Source organism: Triplophysa rosa, linkage group LG17, assembly GCF_024868665.1.
Source record: "Triplophysa rosa linkage group LG17, Trosa_1v2, whole genome shotgun sequence".
NCBI lineage: Eukaryota > Metazoa > Chordata > Actinopteri > Cypriniformes > Nemacheilidae > Triplophysa > Triplophysa rosa.
In genome coordinates this window covers 16,760,347-16,783,817 of record NC_079906.1, presented here as the reverse complement: position 1 = coordinate 16,783,817, position 23,471 = coordinate 16,760,347, and the positions used below count along the sequence as shown (strand labels likewise).

Sequence of the window (23,471 nt, the reverse complement as noted above, 5' to 3'; positions counted from 1 at the left end):
TGGAGGATTTATTTGGCAATATTAATAAATAACAGTCACAATAAATACATAATAACAATAAAACACAGATACAATGAAAAAGATGTGCATTTAATTTGAAAATTGAAAACTTAAATATTTAAGCAGACGTAAAAATGTCTACAAACAACGAAGCCATTATTTGACATATTTTACACACAAAGGATTTTAAGAAGTAAATTAAACCACAGAATTATTACTCTGGCAAAAGGAATGCAAAAACCCAAGCTGATGCATCATACCATAGGAGCAGAATACATGTCAATAAGGCAAAAGTTAGTCCTCCTCACACAAGCACCATACAGGTAAGAGCTCAAATAAGTTTGATTCGCGGTCAGAATGTTTGCTGAATCTCTTGATGGTGCTGTTGAATCTAATGATAGGGTCTTCTGGACAATGATAGGATTTGAATATCTAAAATATTGCAAGTTCCCCTTCGCATTTATTTTGTACAATCACAATTACAATATATCGTTATTACAACTGTGCCTCAAAAATCTCAGGCTGTAGTGGATTTGACAGAGAGTGATGGTTTGTCCTATAAAGTATTTTCTTTCCTTTGTGATCGACCCACACCTATAAAATATTTCTTTGTCAGAAATAAATAGTATTATCATAGCAGTGCTCATTTCTAAGCTCTTTTGCAAGCTGCATTATCATCTATTGCTGAGAAAGCAACGCTGATGGAATCGGCAGCTCTGCGATGTCGACCTCTTGTGCGTTCGCAATGGATAGAAACCAAGCTTGGTTGGATGCTTGGAAGAGACATTTCCGCCTTTTGTTTCTCCAGTTTTAAGTAAATAAATACATAAAATTTGCTTTCTGTTAATCAGGGTGCCCAAAAATCATCAAATTTTGTCCGCGCAGATGCTTCGTTCAACATGCATGATCCAATTTGAAATGCTGGAAAGCTCTCCAGCAACATTTCTACCCTCAAAGCACTGATAAATGCTGTGGGTAACAGTAGGAAACTAACCTTTCAAGTTGACTTAAGTTTCAAGTTTCACGTTAAAGAGATGTGGCAGATTGTTCGACTGCCATTATGATAAATACTTAGGAAGGGATGTCGTCTAACACTCTAACCAGAATTCAAATGCAAACAAACGCTAAATTGTCTCGGAGGTAAGATTAGAATAAAAAGTGAGTATGAAACAATTCATTTCGTTATGAAAAACACTTCATTCAGAAAACTCTTGGCATTACACTCGACTCCCGTCCACATTTCAGTTTCCTTGGAATCTCATCAGTTCTTTGTTAGACAGCACCCAAGCTGGAAAAAGAGTCAAGTGTGCGTATGTGTGGAAGCTCTAGTCGCTGGGGATGTTCTGCAGGTAGGTGAGAATGTGCTGGATCTTGACTAGTCGTTCTTTTAGAGTTGTCATGGAGAGGACAGACAGCTGGTATCGGGGGTCCACAGGAAGAACAGCTAGGAGCCACCAACAGCATGCGGGACCATTAGGTGTGGCCTGGAAAACCACAACAATGTTCATCTTTATTTTAGAACAGGCTGTTTATAAAAAAAATGAAAATTCTTTCCTCATTTACACATGTCATTCCAAACCTGTGTGTTTTTCATTCTTCTGCAGAACACAAAAGAAGATATTTTGAAGAGCGTTGGTAACCAAACAACATTGGCCCTCATTGACTTCCATTGTATGGACACAAAACCACTGAGACGTTTCTCAAAATATCTTCTTTTGTGTTCCTCAAAAGAAAGAGTCATACAGAGGTTTTGAATGACATGATTGTTGAATAAATGATGACAGAATTTATCTAAAGATAAATAAAATGAATCAAACCACACGTCAATAACAACCTGCATTACACGCAAATAGGTTTGGTGAAATGTAGCACAAAACTGTATTAATTAGAGATGCACCGATTGCAATTTTCTTTGCCGATTCCGATTTTATTACAAGTGAAACCTGCCGATTCCGATTTTTGCCGAATCCGATTTTCTATCCACAAACTATAATTGACAGTATACTGTATATAAAACCATATTAACTTTTCTTCAATACACTTTTTTTTTATTTTCATTGAATAAATGATTGAACATTACAATTAGATGAGGATGCACCGAATGTTCGGCCACCGAATATATTCGGCCGAAAATAGCAAAAAACGCATGTTCGGTATTCGGCCGAATATGTGAAATGGCCGAATAATTTTACCGAACATGACTCGAGAAACGATCAACTAGCAACCAGCGCAGAGAGAGAGAGAGAGAGAGAGAGAGACGTGCGCTTTATTAACGCCGCAAACATTTTGGCAGTGTGTGTGTGGAGCATTTTAAGAGCATTTTAAGGTGTCAGAGAAAGACAAAGCACGGGACTTGCCGCACGGAAGTAAATTTTCGAATGAAAGCGTCTTTACCGGTCGGTAACTTGTGGCTATTTCAGACGGGAGCGGGCTGTCTGACAGTAGCCCCGCCGCTCGCGACATCCTTTGACATCATACAGTGGTCGCGCGCACACAGTTCCCTGTACTAAACAACTTGTCAAAGTATGTTCTGTGCATCCCGGCCACGAGTGCACCAGAGAACAGTCAGCTTTTGTGGGCGGAGTTTGCAGGAGAGACGTGAACTGATATGGTTGTCAGTCAGCATCAGTCAGAATAGCTTGCGTTCGATGTTTTTTTTCTTACAATCATTTTGCAACGTAGCCTATAAAAATCCAACAGTTTTAGTTTATTCGTATTTTTAGTTTATAGGCCTAATGTGGAATGACACTTTTTAATGAACTGTTTTGTTGTAGGGGTACAGAGTAACTTACATTACATTCTTTTACCAGTCAGTTATAGGCCTAATTAATATAGGCTATTAAATTTTTTGTTTTAATGTATTTTGTTTTGCTCAATTTTATATTAAGTTGTATTGTATTTTATTGAAAAGCAAGACAAATTTTTAAAAGCAAATTTTGACTATTCAGTTTGTGCAATAGTGAAAAAATAGCTTAATAAATAGAAGAAATGCAAAAACCATATTCGGTGTTCGGTATTATTCGGCCTTCGGCCAAGTGTTTCACATCATGTTCGGCTTCGGCTTCGGCCAAGAATGTTAGATTCGGTGCATCCCTAATTACAATTTCCCTAAATGCAGTTCTCCAAGCTGCATTAAATTACAGATTCTTCTCTTTCCAAAACAACTCTTAAATTGAATAACTCTGTGACTGAAAAGAAGTACAAATAATAAAATATAACTAAACATGTCACTTAATTTACCTTTTTCATTTTTGTACTCATCTCACAAAAGTCTAAGATAACAATAAAATACTTCAACTTTATTCTCGTCTGTTTCTGTTTATGAAACTAACATTGTTTTATTTCATTTTTTCTGAAATGTAAAATAAATAGTCTTTATCTTGTGTCTGTAGTATTAAAAGAAGTGGGTTGATTTTTGCTGCAACTTCAATAAAAAAGTTAATAATCTTATGAGTGAATTCTACTCTAAAGATGTATATGTATTTGCAGTTTTTTGTGTTAGTAAAGAACTCAATCAGATATATATCACATATATTGGTTGATTTATTCATTTTTTTATATTTGGGATTTTTAAAAACAAGTAGAAGTCGTGTTGAATGTCTTTTTACCTAGGTGAAATGACCACAGTTTTACCGTAAGACAAGAAATCAGGTTGATTGGAATTTACGTTTGTTTAACACCGAGTGAACGACTTCAACATGAGTTTAGCATGTGTCAGAGTTTAGCATGATGCTAATAGCATCACTGTTAGCATACATACCCCATGTAGACGGAGCAGCGAGAGATGAACTACAGTGCACCTTTTTGTCTGTACAGTACATGATGCGTGTGTACGCACGTGCAGTCAGCGGACATGAGAGATGCGCGTCAGTCAGCAGAGACTCGCGGTCCGGTGGACCCACATGCGAGTATAAACGAGCCGTGAAAGACAGGCTGTGCGCGCGCATGTTTACATGTTTACTTGCGGCTTTGAGTGTACTGACGGCTGTGACGTTCTTGCCCGCATCACGGGAAACAGAAGATCGGCTTGGAATCGGCGAGACGCGAGACTGACCGGCCGGTCACCGGTCGGGCCGATCATACGAAAAAACGGCCGATTCCGATCTCTGGCCGGTCAATCGGTGCACCTCTAGTATTAATACCTAGCCCCATTAAAAAATCTCAGTCTTATACCGACAGGTTGCCCTCAATGACACTTACACAAGCACAACCTCCCTCTGTAAGCATTTAAAGCATGCCTTTTCTCTTCTAGACGACGCGCTAATGCATTTACCAGACTAGCTGTGTGCGTCAGACGTCTGTCTGTTTGTGAAAGCTGCCAAATCTACTTCCGCTCAATTGACCCACTTATGATGTAACGGCACTCGTGGCCTTATGCAAGCACAACCTTCGCTGCACTCTGACCTACTTCACGCCTAGCCCGGTTGTATGGGGAGGAAATAAACATAGCAGGGCTTCTCTCCATTAATGGGGATTAAAGGAACGGGAAATACCTGGATGTCAGCTTCTCTCTCAGGCATCGGGCCGAAATGCTGGAGGATCTGGTTCCGGAAACGGTTCTCCAGGTTCTGAAACCATTTGCGAGCCTGGTCATAGACCTGATCATGCAACACTTGCAGCTTCTCCAGTTTTTCCACATCATTTACCTGCAAAACACAAAACGCATCATCACTGTACCTTAAAATCTTCAGTTTGTTATTAATCACGTGTACATTCAATATAAAAGTGTGACTTTTTTTACTTCATTTCTTGCTCATTTTTATTTACTTGACATTTTCTTTCTGTAATTTACAAATGGTCCATACCCTCATATCCTCCAGATACTCAATGTTGGCTATACAGTATCCATCTCTCATACCACGCGAGAGCACACGAAACCTCTTCCCTCCGATGGTGTCCACGACAGAACGCCCGTCTGGGAGGAAATGCACGCTGCGGATCTGAAGCAAACAGCCGTAGTCCACAAACCTACAAATGGGATAAAGTTGAGTTAATTCTGCTCCTCAAATTTAATCACCGAAGAAGCCTTTCGAGATATTAAAGCTATACATTTAATAAATCTGTGCATTTCTTTCACAAAGGGCTTTTGGCATTTTTGCTAGCACCATGCTTTACCAGTTTAGCCACGGGAAATCTAATAATAAGTGGTACTAATGTTTGAAACAACAGCACTCGTGTCTGTGTGATATTGCCTATATGAATCATTTAAGTACGTAATCCAACACACATAATCACACTCACCCTTTCTGGGGGTCATTGATGCACATGCCGAACTGCTGTGTCCCGGTTTCCATGCAGCGTCGGATCATGAGACGGTACCGTGGTTCGAACACATGCAGTGGGCAAGGCACAGTGGGATAGGCCATGGTACAAACAAACATGGGCACATTCTTTGTTAAGCTAGAGAGAGAGAACAAAGTGATATTCAGAATTAATTCAACGTGATTTGTAAATTAGATATGGAGATGTGCTAGTTACGCAAACTGTGTGACTTCTCTGTGTGTGTGTGTTAGGAGTGGGCAGTAGAACCAAAATCATGGTACGAGTCATTTGAAGTTATGGTAATGTGGTATTTCTGCTAAAATTAAGCCCAGGAATGTTTTACATATTACATAAATATGTTGTCTTGATAATCCAGACTTCTTTGCCAAAAAACAGCTGCTTCACATTAACACTTGAAATAAAATTATTGGAATAATCAAAACTGTAAGACATTGTGTTAACATAAATATCCGCCGCATTTGAAGCTCTTGGAAAATATCTTGGATACACAGATCTGTGACCGCACATTGGCTGAATTCTATCAACGTGCCAAGTTGTGATGTTTGCTGTCAATTGTAAACCACATACAAATACCGGATCTACATCTGAAGCAATCGATTTGTAAACAGCAAGTGCTCGTCTTTGATATAGTTTGCATACGAGTGTTGTTGTTTTTAAACGCTGTATAAACAGCCGCCACAAACATCACACCCACCCAAGTTTGTGTAAGTATGTACTTACTCTGAAAACTCTTTTGTCTCCTCAATATGTAATTTCATTCTCTCTTGATGTTCTCCGGATAGATTCTTTTGAATGATGTTGTCCAGCACTTGTGTGATTGTGTACTTTCTACAGGCAAGATACTGTACAGAAAGGCAAACAATCACTAAACATGCAAATATTGGACTATACTGAACTATTTGAAAGTCTGAAAATCGAACAGGCAAGTAACACTTGATATTTGCATTTTTTTATAAAAAAGGAGTCACATTAAAACTATCTACAAAAATGCCATTATAATGCGAGATATTGGTTTGACGAACCTCTTTGAGACTTTCTTTACAAAGAGGACACTGCTGGTTGTGGTCCAGACAGCGTTCCAGACAGGTCTTACAGAAAGTGTGACCACAGGGAGTCGTGACGGGTTGATAGAACAACCTTGAAATGAGAAAGATGATGATGAGCTCAATCTACTTTCAAGCACTGATGTTGAGTGACACATTCAATTTTTGTACAGTGCCAAAACACATAGCAAACTGAGTAACCGTGAGGTCCTGTACACTGCCACTACATAGTGACAGATAATGAATCTGCTGTCTGATATTTCGGTTTTCTGAGGGAAGCTGTCTCAAAAACATTATAAGCTCCAATGATTTGCCTTCATTATATTCTATGTAATCTGTCAAATAAGCTATTGTTTTTTTCTCTTATGCAAGGATAGGAATCATACAGAATTTGCTTCTGGTTCTGATACCATACATCATACATTTTGAAATGTTTCTCCTTTATTTAAAGTAGCATTTATTACCGCAAAACTAAGTTCCTAACATGCACATTGTCATTTGAACAACGTAGTGGGCTGTGCATATGCTATATACATATCAGAGATATCCGCTCATGGGGACCCGTGAGTCCAACGTGGGTCATATGATGATTCCAATCTACACTTCACTTTCCTCCAAATAATGTGTTTTGTAAATTTGAGCATTTTTAATTGATTCATTAAAAGGAATTAGTTCACAAAATAAATTTGTTTACTACATTGGTTGTACTATCAACCACTTTCTTCAAAATGAATTCATTTTAATTCAACCTTACAACAATATTTTTGCCTTCTCACCAAACGGGCTCCTCTCTCACCTCATGCATAGAGAGCATTCAAAATCATTCGGGTCCAGCAGCTCTTGTGGCAGGACTCGGTGAGACGTTTCCTCTGTGACCACAGGAGTAGCATGGATGGTTGTCCCTGAAGGAGAAGGTGAAACAGAACGGAGAAAGGAAAAGAAAGATAAGGACATGCAAACTTAGATACTTGCATTTAAAGGAACAGTTCACCTTCAAAATAATAAATTCTCTCATCATTTACTCACCCTGTTGTCATTTTAAACCTCTGTGATTTTCTTTCTTCAGCAAAACACAAAAAAAGATATTTTGAAAAATGCTGGTAACCAAAAAACGTTGGTCCCCATTGGCTTCTATTGGACACAAAACAAATGCAAGTCAATGGGCACCAACGGTTTTTGTTACCAACATTCTTCAAAATATCTTCTTTTTTGTTCTGCAGAAGAAAGTCAGTCATACAGGTTTGACATGACAAGAGGGTGCATAAATAATGACAATTTTAATTTTAAAGGTGACCTATTCTTTTAAACATCAAAGGTTCAAAGGCCAAAAGTGCCTATAGTTGAAGAACCACCTGTCCTAGACCATTTATCCTATATATAACAAAAAATGAATGCATGGCTGCAAAAGGCTAGATTTCGGTTTGGTCGTCATATGAATGTTCAAGTGTATTGTTTGCCAACATTGAATTTGCATGGCTTTTCAACTGAACATTGGGTCACACTGTCCTGTGGTATACACATGTGTTAAAACTGCATTAAACTTACCTCCATGCTTCTTGTATTTACTGCCATGGCTATAAGCGATACCCGGTCCAGGTTCTGACACAGAGAGTTTCCTCTTCAGTAGTGCCCCTTTTTCTGGGTCACTTAACTGGGGAGCGGAGCAAACTCTTTTAAGCCCCTCCTCTACAGCCCCGCTTAGCCCATGAACACGAAGGGAATGAGTTCTGCTCAGGCCGGACCGCTCTGGTGTTTCAGATCGACCTGGTCTCTGCAGACATGAAAACATTGGGTGTTAAAGGTATTTGGCAGAACAGTTAACTATTTTTTTTAAGGTCACTTACAAGAGATAAAGTCAGAGATTAGTCTTAGTAAAGTTCGCATGAAATGCATGAGAATGTTTTATCTAGTTTCTAAGTTTTCAGGTGTTGTGGTGTTTACCTCTGAGGCTTTAGGGGGAGGAGGGGTGGATGCTGGTCGTGTGTCATGCTGCCACTGGTCTTGCACCTGCGTCAGCTGTTCTCGGGCCTGGCCCTCGGCCACCAGGGTTTTACTGCGCAAATGAGTGGAAGTGTTCTGAGTGGTCTCTCTCAAACCGACCTTGACATTCTCACAGGCTGGAGACAACAGATCGTGCAAGATCTGAGAGACAGAAAACAAAGAACAGAGACATTTCAAGAGAGATTTAGTATACAAAGTAGCTAAAATAGCATAATTATTCAGCTTGTCTGATTCTTTGAGCAAACATGTCAGGCCTGGATTTGTTTAAAGAAATACTGTTTTGTCATCTATCTCTACCGATGCTAGCGTTTCTACTTTAGAAATGTTTATTTAAATATATAAAACATTACACTGTAAAAATTATAAAGAGGTCACTGTTCTTAAATAACATTCACAGTCCTAATAGAGGCCACATGTTGCATAAGAGCGTGTGAGAAATTGTTTTTAAAGCCACAGTATTTACACTCACAAACACTTGCACACACAGAATTGACAGGATTGAAAGATACACAGATTATGCAAGGCTTAAAGCAAACTTTCTTTTCTTTCGGCATGCTTAGGCACAAAGTCACAAGGTTTCCTCTGTAATAACTTAAGATAATTATGTTTTATCGAAACATTTAGTTTATTGTAACTAAAATGTAAACCTTTCACCTTTTTAATGTATTTTTTCTCCATTGACTTTCATATAAAATGCGTATGAATCAATGCTATAATGATTCTGTACCAACAAATGGCTTTACACATAAAGACAAACAAAATTAACAACTTTCCAAGACATTCTGCAATTGCATAAATCATGACTTCATTCAAAAGTCCATCTTTATCTAACTGCATATTGCAAGCTATAATTACCCTAAAATAAGTCTTAATTGCACAAAAACGACAAGAGATTAATTTTACCAATTCCACTTCTCGTTTGGCCTGGTGGAAGTTCTCATCCAATGCTAAACATTGAAGGAAGACTTGCAGAGATTCATCCACTTGACCCATCTCTTGGAAAATCTTTGCTTTCTGGTAATATCTCTGCAAGACAGAAATGTAAACACAAGAGTGAGCAAAGATTTTGTTTAGGTAAATTGGTTAAATACTGAAAAGTCTAGTTCTGTTAACTAACCTTATATTGTATACAATAAGCATACAGTACAAATAGGCAAACACAGGAATGACTCATATAAACATATAAATGCTATATTTAAAATATATTTCTGAACTCAGATATTTTTGAAATTTTAATTAAATGGCTTGGACACAGTTATTGTAAAGTTCCAATACCTTAGGGTGCGTTTATATTTGACATTAACATGCGATCTCGGTGATCCGAACAAGCAGATCGGATCTTCAGACAATCAGGACACAGCGCGTTTACACTTGTCAACATCAAAATCAATGAGGGGAGTCGTAATCTGATGGGGAGTCAAAATTCGGCACAACACCGGTAAATGTAGATAAACTGGCTGGATTGCGTTTACATTACACTGAGATCCGGATAACATTCCGATCAGAAGCGCGTTTACAATTGTCTTTTCAATGTGTATGTGGACAACATCCAGATACAGGTCGCATATGTTAATGCAAAATATAAACGCACTAGTGTTGTCAAAAATATCGATTTTTCGATACATATCGATTCTGAAAAATCTAAAACGATTCCAATACTCATGTCCAACAGTATCGATATATCGATGCCAGCTGCGCTTTCCCATTCTCTCTCTCCTCTCCGACACACTGCACGTGAGCGGCACGCAGTATCAACAGAGCTCCGCCTCCTCTCACTGACTCGTCTCATGCGCTCATGTAAATTGTGCGAAGTGTTGAAAGATGGCCAATGCGGAGTCTTCGCGACCGGCTTTGGTCGACAAAGAACATGGCAGGAGTGCTGTTTGGAACTTTTTCGGCTTTGAGGCAAATGAACATGGAAAGGCGAAGGACACAAGCAAGCCGATATGCAAGCGTTGCTACAGAGGAGTGCTAACAAAAGGCGCTAACACCACTAATTTAGCAAAGCACTTGAAGGACCGACACGCGGACTTGTATAAAGAATTTAGAGAGGTTGGTAACTGTTCTCGTTTTAAACAAAAGTGTAGCATTAATCACAAATCAAATTGATGTGTGTTGACCCGTTTTCCCCTTAATTGTAATATAAACCCAAGACAGTTGTCAGACTAAAAATTTCGGACAAAGTAGTTGCATCTGACAAGAAAATGCCATAAAATTATGTAATTTATTAACTCTCGTGTAATTTCAGTGAGCGTGTGATGCACGTTTGCACTTTTGTTTACCATAGGGCTCTATGTGTGCGCTGATCAATGATAATGTTAAAGCCCAAATTAAAATCTGCTCATAAAATACTACAGTTCATGATAACTCTGGGTTATTTAATTAAATTAACACTTTTACAACTTTTGATTTTATGTAAATGTATTAACAGTAGATTAATAAATACTTGAAGTATTTGTTTATTCATGTTTTTGCAAGTTATTACCATTAACATAAATTTCTTTTAAAAGATTAGGTAGTTTTGTTAATTTTAAAGGCCTGATCTAAAAATTTAATGTGAAATATTTCCTTTATAGCTTCAGAAGGAAGCTGAGAATCCATCTACAGTGAAAACCCACTCACAGCCCACCCTACTAGCTGCTTTTGAACTACGAAGAAAGTATGATGCAAACTCAAATGAAGCAAAGAAACTGAACAGGGCCGTAGCAGAGTACATATGCATGGATCAGGTCCCTGTCTACACTGTTGAGAAACCTGGGTTCAGACAACTTCTTGAACATTTAAATAGCAGGTATGCCCTTCCTTCACGTAACTACTTCATGTACACTGAAATCCCAGCCCTATACAATGAAACAAAAGAAAAACTCATGAACAGTCTTGGGGATAAACCTTTTTTTTCATGCACCACTGACCTGTGGACCAGCAGGGCCACTTCCACATTCATGGCAGTAACTGTGCAATTTATAACTGAATCCTGGAACATGCAGAGCTGGTGCTTGGGGTGTGTTGGGCTGAACTGTGAGCACACTGCGGAATGCTTGAGGGAGGCCTTGGAGGAAATCATACAAGAAACGTGGAAGCTGGATATGTCATACATGGCTGGTATCACCACTGATAATGCCTCGGCAAACAAGAAAGCATTTCAGCAGGACTTCACATGGGTCCCCTGCTTTGGCCACAATTTACATCTTGCCATTAACAAGGGCCTGGATATAGACCGTGTGTTTGGAGCACTGTCAAGATTGAGAAAGACAGTGTCTGCCTTCAGCAGGTCACCGAAGATGTTTCGACAGCTGAAGAAGAAACAAAAAGATTTGCAACTCCCTGAACACAGAATGATCCATGATGAGCCCACACGCTGGGACTTTGCTTATGAAATGGTGGAGAGATTTCTTGAACAGCAGCAGGCGGTCTGTTCTGTTTTAGCTGATGATCGAAAGAAATGGCACCTCATGCCTAAGGATTCAGACATTACAGTTCTTGAGGCTGTAAAAGATGTATTGAGCCCTATCAGCTCTTTCACGGATGCCCTAAGTGGTGAAAAACACACCACACTCTCTGCCGTTCTGCCTCTGACTTGGAAGATCATCTCTACTTTGACAGTTGAGGAAAGTGACAGCAACCTAAAATGTCAGCTTAAAGATCGTATTAGAGAAGATCTCAGACAGAGATATGAGGACACACATCTTCAGCTGACACTGAACACAGCCACGTTTCTCGACCCAAGGTTCAAAAACAGTTTTGTTACTTTAGGAGAGGAGGTTAAAAATAATCTTGTTGTCAATGTGAATTTGGCAAAAGAAGGGGGCCAAAGTCAGCAAACATCTTCTCCAGGTGACAAGCAGCAACTAGCAAAGAAAGCTAAAAAAGATCTGAAGGGACTGTTAACAAGCATACAAGGGGAAAAAAGAGTGAACTTGGAAGATGTATCATCCAGTGAAGAGAATATTGGTGCAGAATCTGTACTCAAAAATGAGTTCTCAGTATATGGAAAGATGCCCGAAATCTGTGCAGAAGAGGACCCTCTCTCATGGTGGAAGACCCATGAGAAGACTTTACCTAACTTTGCCCAGTTTGCTAAGAAGTATTTGTGTATCTCTGCATCAAGCTCAGCTTCAGAGCGTGTTTTTAGTACATCAGGGCTCATTTGCAGTCCAAGAAGGGCTCGACTTACAGAGGAACACATTGACATGATGGTGTTCCTAGCTCAAAATTTGAATGTTGCAAAGAAACCTTAGGCTATAATTAGGATGTCACTCTCACTCACATCTGTAGAAAATGTGTCCATTTAATGGAATAATAATTGTTCCCATGTCATTTTTTTGTTTATATATATTTTTTGACATGCTTTGCGAAAGAAAAATATTTTTCTTAAAATACAAAAGATTGTGCTGTTTTATTTATTTTTTCTTGCACTTTATTGCCTTGGAATAAAGGTTTTTGACCTGCACAATATGTTTTTGTTCATGTTAAAATATACCTCATCCAAGCTCAATTTCATGTTCTAGCCTTGTTATATTTATCTTTTAATAAAAAGAAAATGTATTAAGGCCTTAATGTTGTGGAAGTTTTTCCCCGTGGTATCGAAAATGGTATCGAATATCGATATTTTTCTAGGTATTGTATCGAAATGAGAAATTCCAGTATCGTGACAACACTAAAACGCACCCTTAGAAGCAATACCAGTTCCAGCAGACACAGAAACATTTACTCTCTTATGGTCAAGAATGCGCAACAAATCATACAGCAACCAAAACCACATACAGTACATTGACTTGTATGTATGGCTGCAATGCATAGCATATCGAAAAGATATTTGTAAAAGCATGCTGATGTACTATGGATTAGCCATCTGGGGAAATCCATAGACGCACCTCTGGAGATGGGATAATCCTCAAACAAGATTCCCAGTCTTCCAACGCCTCATGGAACTGCTTCAGTCCTCTGTGTGCCTCGGCATGGCACTCCCACACCCACACGTTACTGAAGTCTAACAGAGAGGGAAACAGGGCTAGAGATCATCACATTGTTTTTGTTCACAGAAGGCTCAACACTGCTCTTCCTCCCCAAGGCCAAATAAAGGTGGAAAGTTTTTGATTATGCTGTAGGATGGAAACGTTCAGTGACTATTTATTTAAAGTCCCCGTGAACCGGAAGTTGCGGATTTTACTTCCGTATTTTGACGCATTTCCAAGTGAAATGGAATTTCTCATGATAAAAATAGTGGGCGTGGCTTTGTCTTTTTTTGCGATTTGATTGGATGTATAAAAACTAGGGCTGTCAACGTTAATTTTAAATAATTAAATTTAATTAATAATTAGTTAAATAATTTTTTCAAATTAACGCGTGAGAAAATATTTATCGCATTAACGCAGCATCCGTTTGTTTTGACATCCTTTGTCTAGCGTTACATTATGTAATCACGCTCTTATTCGTGTACAGGCTTTTAAACCACTTAAGCGCGATTTGAAACAGTTGCTTCAACGCGTTCAATGAAGATAGACAGCTTCTAAACTGTGGGACGCGGCAAAACGCAACGCGAGGTCCAGTCTGGTGTAAACAGTCACCTGCTAAGGGCTGCGTCGGTGAATCTCTGTCAGACAGCGCATCCGTGTTAAGTTCTCTTTCGTGCTTGAATAGATAAAACCACACAAGATTATGTCAGAAAGCCCGTTTTGTCTAGCATTTTCTTAAGCACAGACTTCAAAGTGTAAAATAAAATCTTAAATGAATGCAAAGAGTTGTGAAAATGGGAGTGCGGTGACGGTCAGATCTGCGTACTGAGACAGCTCTTAAAGGGGCCGCGTTCTTAAACGTGCTGCTCTGACTCCTGTCACTAATGTTAATCAAAGAACAAAATCAAAGAAATCAATGTGATTTTGTAGCTTTAATGAGAATTCTTCTGCATTTAATTTATAATTTAGCATTAAAGACTGTAAAGTGTCCTTCAATTTCTGTATATTTCCTACATGAGCTCTCAATTATACTGTTGAATGGCTATAATTCATGTTAAAATAATCAATTTAATAGAGACATCAGTTACAATACTAATATCAAGATGTTAGCTTTCATAAAATGATGCTGTTAAAGAAATATGTTGTTTCTACATCAATTTGAAGATTAAATGTGAAATTATTCAAATGTAAAAGTATATTTTAAAATATAATTGTTATGTGCGATTAATCGTGATTAATCACAGAAAAAATGTGTGATTAATCCGATTAATTTTTTTAATCGATTGACAGCACTAATAAAAACAGTCATTGCATTTTGAAATGGAACTGGCAGCAGTTGACAGTTGAAGGGGAGGAGTTAACCGATGCTCCGTTCAAGCTAAAATACACCATTTAAGATGGATAGTCATTACAGGAAGGAAGTGCATTTTCAGATTTTAACAAAAGATTATGAGGGCACACAAATTTTAAAAAGAGAATGACCCATATTGATAAACCATTTACAATAAACGCTGCAATATTTCATGTAAAAATAGGCATTGTAATTTTTAATTTCACTGGGACTTTGAGATGCATGTCCAGAACACAATCTTCTTACTGAAGAACACCGGCAAAGAGCGTGAATTTTTGTGTAGAGTGAATGGAAGGTTGTGACATTATGTAACTTAAGCAAACATCATGTCTAGGGATGGGTACCAAGAACCGGTACTTTTTTGGACCGGTACATAATTGGGTCGATACTAGAGGTGCACCGATTGACCGGCCAGAGACCGGAATTGGCCGGTTTTTCATATGATTGACCGGCCGGTCAGTCTCACGTCTCGCCGATTCCAAGCCGATCTTCTGTTGCCCGTGATGCGGGCAAGAACGTCACAGCCGTCAGTACACTCAAAGCCGCATGTAAACATGTAAACGTGCGCGCGCACAGCCTGTCTTTCACGGCTCGTTTATACTCGCATGTGGGTCCACCGGACCGCGAGTCTCTGCTGACTGACGCGCATCTCTCATATCCGCTGACTGCACGCGCGTACACACGCATCATGTACTGTACAGACAAAAAGGTGCACTGTAGTTCATCTCTCGCTGCTCCGTCTACATGGGGTATGTATGCTAACAGTGATGCTATTAGCATCATGCTAAACTCTGACACATGCTAAACTCATGTTGAAGTCGTTCACTCGGTGTTAAACAAACGTAAATTCCATTCAACCTGATTTCTTGTCTTACGGTAAAACTGTGGTCATTTCACCTAGGTAAAATGACATTCAACACGACTTCTACTTGTTTTTAAAAATCCAAAATATAAAAAAAAGAATAAATCAACCAATATATGTGATATATATCTGATTGAGTTCTTTACTAACAAAAAAAACTGCAAATACATATACATCTTTAGAGTAGAATTCACTCATAAGATTTTTAACTTTTTTATTGAAGTTGCAGCAAAAATCAACCCACTTCTTTTAATACTACAGACACAAGATAAAGACTATTTATTTTACATTTCAGAAAAAATGAAATAAAACAATGTTAGTTTCATAAACAGAAACAGACGAGAATAAAGTTGAAGTATTTTATTGTTATCTTAGACTTTTGTGAGATGAGTACAAAAATGAAAAAGGTAAATTAAGTGACATGTTTAGTTATATTTTATTATTTGTACTTCTTTTCAGTCACAGAGTTATTCAATTTAAGAGTTGTTTTGGAAAGAGAAGATTCTGTAATTTAATGCAGCTTGGAGAACTGCATTTAGGGAAATTTGGGGAAATTGTAATGTTCAATCATTTATTCAATGAAAATAAAAAAAATGTGTATTGAAGAAAAGTTAATATGGTTTTATATACAGTATACTGTCAATTATAGTTTGTGGATAGAAAATCGGAATCGGCAGGTTTCACTTGTAATAAAATCGGAAATCGAATCGGCAAAGAAAATGCAATCGGTGCATCTTTTCGATACCAGAGTATCGATAAGCTTCATGACAAAAGATACTGTTATCGATACTTGCGTTGTTTTATCTCTGTGTATTCGAGTGTTAAATGGCGAATTAGAGCTGCTGCCTATCATTTTCCACCCTGATGATGTCGAAAGGCCGAAGTTTGCTCGACATATGTGTGAAATTAGACCATATGTACAGGGCTCTAGAGTGCAACCAATTTGGTCGCACATGCGACCTTATTTCTCAATGGTGCGACTAAGAAAAATCTGAGGTCGCACCGGTGCGACCAGCCGTTCGAGGGAGAAAAAAAGTCTCGCGACTCTGAAAGTCTCCCTGTGATTCAACAACAGACACACATTAGGCCCATATCGTGGTCTAAACCAATCAGAGATAGTGAAGGGCGGACCCCCCTCTGATTGGCCGTGGTCCAGATTTTCCTGTACGTGTGTGTACCAGAGGTCGCGTTAACCGAAAATTGAGGGCAATTTGTAACTCCCCGTTTCCCTCTATTAGAGTGTGATATGCTCGCGAAGGGACGTGCGTGTTTTCACCTGTCATTGTTACATGACTAGTAGGGGTGTAACGGTTCACAAAATTCACGGTTCGGTTCGATAGGCACAGTGGTGTCCCGGTTCGGTACTTTTCATACAGCAAAAAGAAGAAATGCCAGAAAAATTTCCTTGATTTTTTTCACATTTTATTTATTAAAACTAACATCATAAAGTATGATTTTTTTACTTTGAACAATGAGCTATACTTGACCCACTTCTGTGTGTTTTCTCAGCAGCATATAAAACAAAAAAATGAAATGTAATTTTGTTGTAACAGACACAAATACAAAGTAAAGAACAATTTTTATATCTGTTTTTACAAAATTTTTAGTTTTTCCAGAAAGATGAACTGAACAAAGGAATTGTATAATCATAATAAAATATAAAACTTTTAAACTTTAAAGTCTATCCCACATTTGTGTTTTTTACTTGGCCAGTCATGTAACTACAGAGGCCGTCGTTGTCGTAGTGATGGAAGTTCGAGTCATTTTTGCGATTCGGATGTTTGAATCTCGTTCAGCGAATCTTTTTTCGAGTCATTTCGTTCATCTGAGCAGAGTTAAATTAATGTTGCATGTTAATAGCCAAATTACCCCATAAGTTTATTTATGTTAGTTTTGATCAGATATATAATAAGAAATAACTTATAGGACAAGTTATGAGAAACAGTTATTTAATTATTTCCTGAAAGCATTTCTGTAAAGTATGTATTTATAATTCATTAACAATTTGGTCACTCAGGTATGCAATAAGTTTACAGGTTGTTGTTTTTTACTAAAAAGTCTCATGCAGTTTGCAAAGTAAATAATAATAGGCTATTGAAATCATTTAAATGTGCAATTATTTAATAAGAGATCATTTGTGTAATATATGCATTAGACATAAACACTGACTTTACTAGTGTTGCTTATGTTTATATTTTGCCAGCACAGTTCTTATGCAAAATAGTTAGTTATTAAGATAATTAAAAACACATGCAGAAATCCACAAGAAACATTTATGAATATACTGACAGAAAAAAAGAACAGAACGGTACGTTTTAGAGAAGATGTTTATTGCACATATCTTTTGATCATTTTATATTTCTTCCTATAATACAACATATAACACGTACATCATGCATTTGACTGATGATCCGGGAAGTGGTCACGTAACGTTAAAGACTTCGAAGACTCCGGTACAGGCTGCAGGTTTGCTGCGGAGCTACCATTTGACAAAAGAACAAAAGGGCTCGGACCCGATGACTCGAGAGACGAACTAATCATTTCTCTTTCCGGTATAAGGACTCGGACCCGATGACTCGAGAGACGACTAATCATTTCTCTTTCCGGTATAAGGACTCGGACCCGATGACTCGAGAGACGACTAATCATTTCTCTTTCCGGTATAAGGACTCGGACCTGATGACTCGAGAGACGAACTAATCATTTCTCTTTCCGGTATAAGGACTCGGACCCGATGACTCGGAGACGAACTAATCATTTCTCTTTCCGGTATAAGCGACTGGACCCGATGACTCGAGAGACGAACTTCATTACTGTTTCTGGTACAATGTTGCACATGCGCGGTCAACACAAAATGAACGAATCACTCGCTGAGACACTCGTTACTCCCGAGTCATTTTAAAGATTCGTTCAAAAAGAACGAATCGTTCATGAACGACCCATCACTAGTTGTCAGGCAACCGCTTGTGCCTCGGCCAATTGATTCTCTTTTGGCTTTTGTTTTTTGTACAAAGCAGGAATTACAGTGTTGCTGAAATGGCCTCGTGAAGGAATAGTGTAGCGGGGCTCAATTACATGAAGCAGTTTTTAAAACCCCGTTTTCTACTACAGAGTAGGTCTCATATCCGCGGCTATAGATGTACCAATCGCCGCAGTGATTTGTTTTGCTTTGTTCGAATCAGTTGGAAATGCCTGCATAAATGCTGCGGGGATAGTCTGTAGCGTGCGTGTTTCTCCTTGTTTTCGTCGATTGCCAGCTATTGACACACTGGGGTGATGTCGGCGTAAATGAGCTGACATGTTTGAAGTATTCCCGCTAATGTAGCTTATTGTCGTGTAGCAGATGCGACATACCATAGTGTTTTTATCCACCACTCTCTTGCCATTCCCCTCATAATTTACAGGGAAACCAAAGTGGTCCCAAAAACCAGACCTGTTGATTTTTGGAGGATCTTCTATTTCTGGTCTGGTAATCGCATTCACGTTACTAGCCATATTGCTACGCGCTAATATGCCTGACTGGAGTAACGGTTAAGTGCAATTGTGTTTTTCTTTGGGGGTGGGTGGGAGTGGCAGACAGCACGTTGCATTTTACGTCGTTTGGGTTGCCTTGTTGAGAGAAGTCGCACTGAGAACATCATATTTCACACAATTTAAGCAATTTTATCTTTTTTTATTATTAGTCAAACGAACCGTTCGGTTTGTAATGCGTTCCGAACCGAAAGCCTCGTACCGAACGATTCAATACGAATACGCGTATCGTTACACCCCTAATGACTAGACATATGTGATGCGATCTGGGAAAACCCGTCGGATGTTGCGCTGGGACGCGGAAAGACAGTTCACCTATCAAAGTAAACCACATAACATGAAGAATGAAGGAGTATCAATGCACATTTCCCGCCAGTCCTGTGTAAACTACGGCATGCAAAGTTTTTATACAATGTTTTCGTGAGATGACAGAGCTCCCCGTCTGCAGCACCGGGAGTTATCCGATCGCAAAACATACAAAGGACGATCAAAAGTCCAGACACTATGCACATGATAAACAACGTAAAACTTGCTTCACTGCTTATTAGTTGTTATCCGTAATGTTTGCTAGTCTTTTACTACTCTAAAGTGACTTTTACTTGTGATACTGGACTGTTGTGCTTTCCCAGATCGAATCACATATGAACCTAAACATCAAAATATTAAATATAACGCAAGTTCGTTGTTCGGCCGAATGTGTGAAATGGCCGAATAAATTTTACCGAACATGACTCGTGATATGATCAAGCAGCAACCAGCGGAGAGAGAGAGCGAGAGCGAGACACGCGTGCGCTTTATTACTGCCGCAAACATTTTGGCAGTGCGTGTGTGTGTGTGTCTACGTGTTCATGTTTGTATATCCCGGCGGGGACCTAAACCTGAATGCACACCAACTCATGCGGACTCGTGTCACTGTGGGGACCAAAATTGAGGTCCTCGTGAGCACAAAAGCTTATAAATGGTACAGAACAATCATTTTTAATAATCTAAAAATGCAAAAAGTTTTCTATGATCTTTAGGTTTAGGGGTTGGGTTAGGGGATAAAATATACAGTTTGTACAGTATACAACTCATTACGCCTATGGACTGTCCCCACGGAGATAATAATCCAGACGTGTGTGTGTGTGTGTGTGTGCGTGCGGAGCATTTCAAAGTGTCAGAGAAAGACACAGCACGGGACTTGCCGCACGGAAGTAAATTTCCGAACGAAAGCATCTTTACCAGTTGGTAACTTTACTTCAGACGGAAGCGGGCTGTATGACGGATTTTTTACGAGCCTGTCAGTCAAAATGACGGACAATAAAAATGTCTAGCGCAACCTCTGCTGTGTACGTATGAAAATGTGTGTGCTGCAGTCAGACAGAGAGAGGTGAGGAGCCTATAGGCCCGTCAGTTAAAAATGATGAGAGAAGATGAAAAGAACGACTGACAACTTTTTTGTGAATAATGTTAAGTTAAGGCCTGATCCGTCCGAAAACCATAAGCAATGCTCTAACACGGAGCCATCAACCTCCCAGGTTATATCAAGCCCTGGTCCATTTATCTTGAGATGTTTTAAGTTTAAATTTCAGTTCAGTGAAGCACTTTAAGCACAAACACTTTTTCAGTAAGTTACCTTTCTTGTAGAATTGTGCTTCAAATAAAGAACTTTATGTTGACCAGATTGTTAGTTAATCATTTACAATGACAAGTCAATTTTGCCTTTATGGACAGCGATTTAAAAAAAAGTGAACTGGTAAAACTGCGATGTTAAATGTGATGCGGTCGAAAATTTGGGTGCACCTAACTTTTGAGCTGGTGCATCTAAGAAAAAAAGTTAGGCGCACCAGTGCAACCAGTGCAAAAAGTTAGTCTAGAGCCCTGTATGATTTCCGCGATGTATTTGTAACCTGCTTGTTTTGAGTGTTTATAAGTGAAAGAGTGGCACAGTTGCGCTGTGGAGCTTTCAGCCTCCGCGTTTCACAACAATGAAGCTTCCGTCAAACACCCCGTTGCGGCAAACCGTCAAAATAAAAGTCCTTTATTTGAGAACAAGTTATAACATTGTTTTTAATAATTCGGCCACGGAGTATATTGACTTACTTTAGTAAATTGAAGTAAATGTGCTAGTAAAATTATAAAAAATAGTACATATAATAAAAAAATATTACGTGCTTAGAAAATAGTACTTAAATTTATGTAGACCTAAAACCAGAAAGGAAAAAAGAAATACGGTCTACCAGCCAAATAACCATAGTGATGTAAAGTAAATATGTTGAATTACATTATGATGTGCTCCTATGCACATGCTAAGTGCAGTAAGTGGTATGCTAAGGAACACACACACGTTTTGTTATGTGGCATTTTCTGTTTGCTCAGAAGCATTTGTAAACTGCAGTTCTAAAGCTCAGCTGTAATAAAGAAACTTAAAATGTTTAACATCTTTTCACATCATGTGTTTTTTGCATCAAATTATAGAGTGTAGTATCAATAACAGTATTGATAAGTACCGGTATCGATAAGAAGTATCGATATCGGTATGGATAAATCTTAACGATACCCATCCCTAATCACGTCTGCATCATTTCAGCATATCCAGTCATTTAGTTAAAGACACAATGATATGAAACAGTTATTTTTTAGAGATTAACACATCAAGTGTGTCATTTTTATTCAGTCTGAATGTCCTTCATTTTGTCATGTGGGTAAGGTAAAACAGATTTTTAGGGAATAAAAAAAAACTCATAATGCCCTACTCTCAGTTTTGGTTTGGTGAACAGAACACACTGTCCTAACCGAGAGCAAAAGATTCAAGACCTGCCGACAGTTTTCATTCCTGTGTTGACATATTAGTTACTTATTTAAACATGACGTTGTGTTGGTACATATTGAAGTTTGCCTTTATTAAAAAACAAATTAAGCCTTTAATTTAAACAGCATTTCCTAGACCAAATTTAGACTCTTCCCTAATTACCTAATGTTGAAAGATATTTATAGATCATTACTAATAAATGTATTTAAAGTCACTATTTCTTCCTTAAATGACACTGTAGTCTTTTACAATCTTTATTCTGACTGAACAAATAAATTGAACAGTTAGGCGATCCATAAACATATCTTATACAAACTGAACACCTGAACATTGTTGTTATCACACTGTTTCTATAACGCTCACGTCTCACGAGATTACAAAACACTTCTGTGTGTCACGACCCATTTACACAACGCGCCCCAACTGCGCATGTGTCCCGCGTTTTGTAATACTGTCGCTCGCCGGTTACGTAATCTAGTGGGCGGGCTAATTCAATAATGCACGGATTTCAGCTGTCAATCCAAATGTTGGTCAGTAGAACTCAGTCCCCTTTTTAGTAAATAAAAGGTCTGTGTTGTAACCCAGTAACCGTGAGGATAGCAATACAGTCACGCTATGAAAAAAACCCCCACGAAATCTACTGAACGGGAACTGTCATTTCTGTTTCAGTGTTAGAAAAGGAAGTGAACTTACCAGATTCTAATAATTTACTCGTAAATGCAATCGCCTTGTCGTACTGTTTAGTCTTCAATAAGCTTTCGGCTTTCCCTATGCATTTCGTTCTTTCGATGTCTTCGGGAAACCACTTCTCAAGCAGTCCACTCACGATTACATTGAGTCGGGGTTCCTCAGGCCTCGTCCTTATGTCTTCACTGCAAAGTTTACATTTGGAAAAAGCGCTTTGCTGTAAACATCTTTTACAATACGAGTGTCCACAGATCACCGTGACAGGCTCACCTATAAAAGAAAAACAACCAGGGCAGTCAAATTCACTGTCCTGTTTTGTCCAATTCGGCTCGGTGTTTGTAAGAGATTCTTTTAATTTCTTAAAGTTGCGCAAAACGCATCCTACTAAGGTGCTCAGCTGGTCCGGCCTGACAGGACCATACCGGATAGCTATTGCATACATATCCACAGCCTCTTTGAGGCGATTTTCCGACGCCAAAACATCAGCCTTTAGTAAAATGAGTTCATGGTGATCGACATTGCCTTCTTCGCCCTGTGTTTCAGATGCAATGAAAAACCTTCCCCTTTCTTCTAAAGCATATTCTTGGTCTGTTAGTCTTTTCAACGACATGGTGGCATTCACAAAAAAGCCACTGAACTGAAAAAAGTAATAAATAAAAACCGTCAGAGCATATTTACAATTCCATAATAAGCAATCGTACTAGTGACTCCCGCTCCAACAAGTAAGGACGTTACGCCCATGTGTTATAAAAAACTATCACGTGAGCATCAGCGATTGCGTCTATTGGTCGCTGAGGCGCATTACAAAACACGAACCTCAGTGTTTTATAACATGCGCTTGGGACTGTAGAGAAATGACTGATGATGGAATGTATGGATTTTGAAACCAGCTCTGTGTGTCAGTGTGCCACAAACCTGTCATGTCTTATTTTTTGTTATATTTACAAAGTCTTAGTAAAATGAAACG

General features: G+C 38.7%; 1 protein-coding gene across 1 annotated transcript; it reads right to left on the bottom strand.

Moving 5' to 3' along the window:
* Window positions 1-69: 69 nt before the first annotated feature.
* On the bottom strand, window positions 70-23,234 carry lonrf1l (LON peptidase N-terminal domain and ring finger 1, like). Its single transcript, XM_057356791.1, has 12 exons — window positions 22,511-23,234; window positions 13,202-13,317; window positions 9,231-9,353; window positions 8,268-8,468; window positions 7,872-8,097; window positions 7,123-7,228; window positions 6,306-6,420; window positions 6,004-6,125; window positions 5,242-5,400; window positions 4,806-4,968; window positions 4,494-4,646; window positions 70-1,484 (listed from the first exon to the last, which is right to left on the bottom strand). Exons 1-12 carry the CDS (start codon window positions 23,112-23,114, stop codon window positions 1,326-1,328), a joined length of 2,247 nt encoding a protein of 748 aa, XP_057212774.1. The 5' UTR covers window positions 23,115-23,234; the 3' UTR covers window positions 70-1,325.
* Window positions 23,235-23,471: the final 237 nt, after the last annotated feature.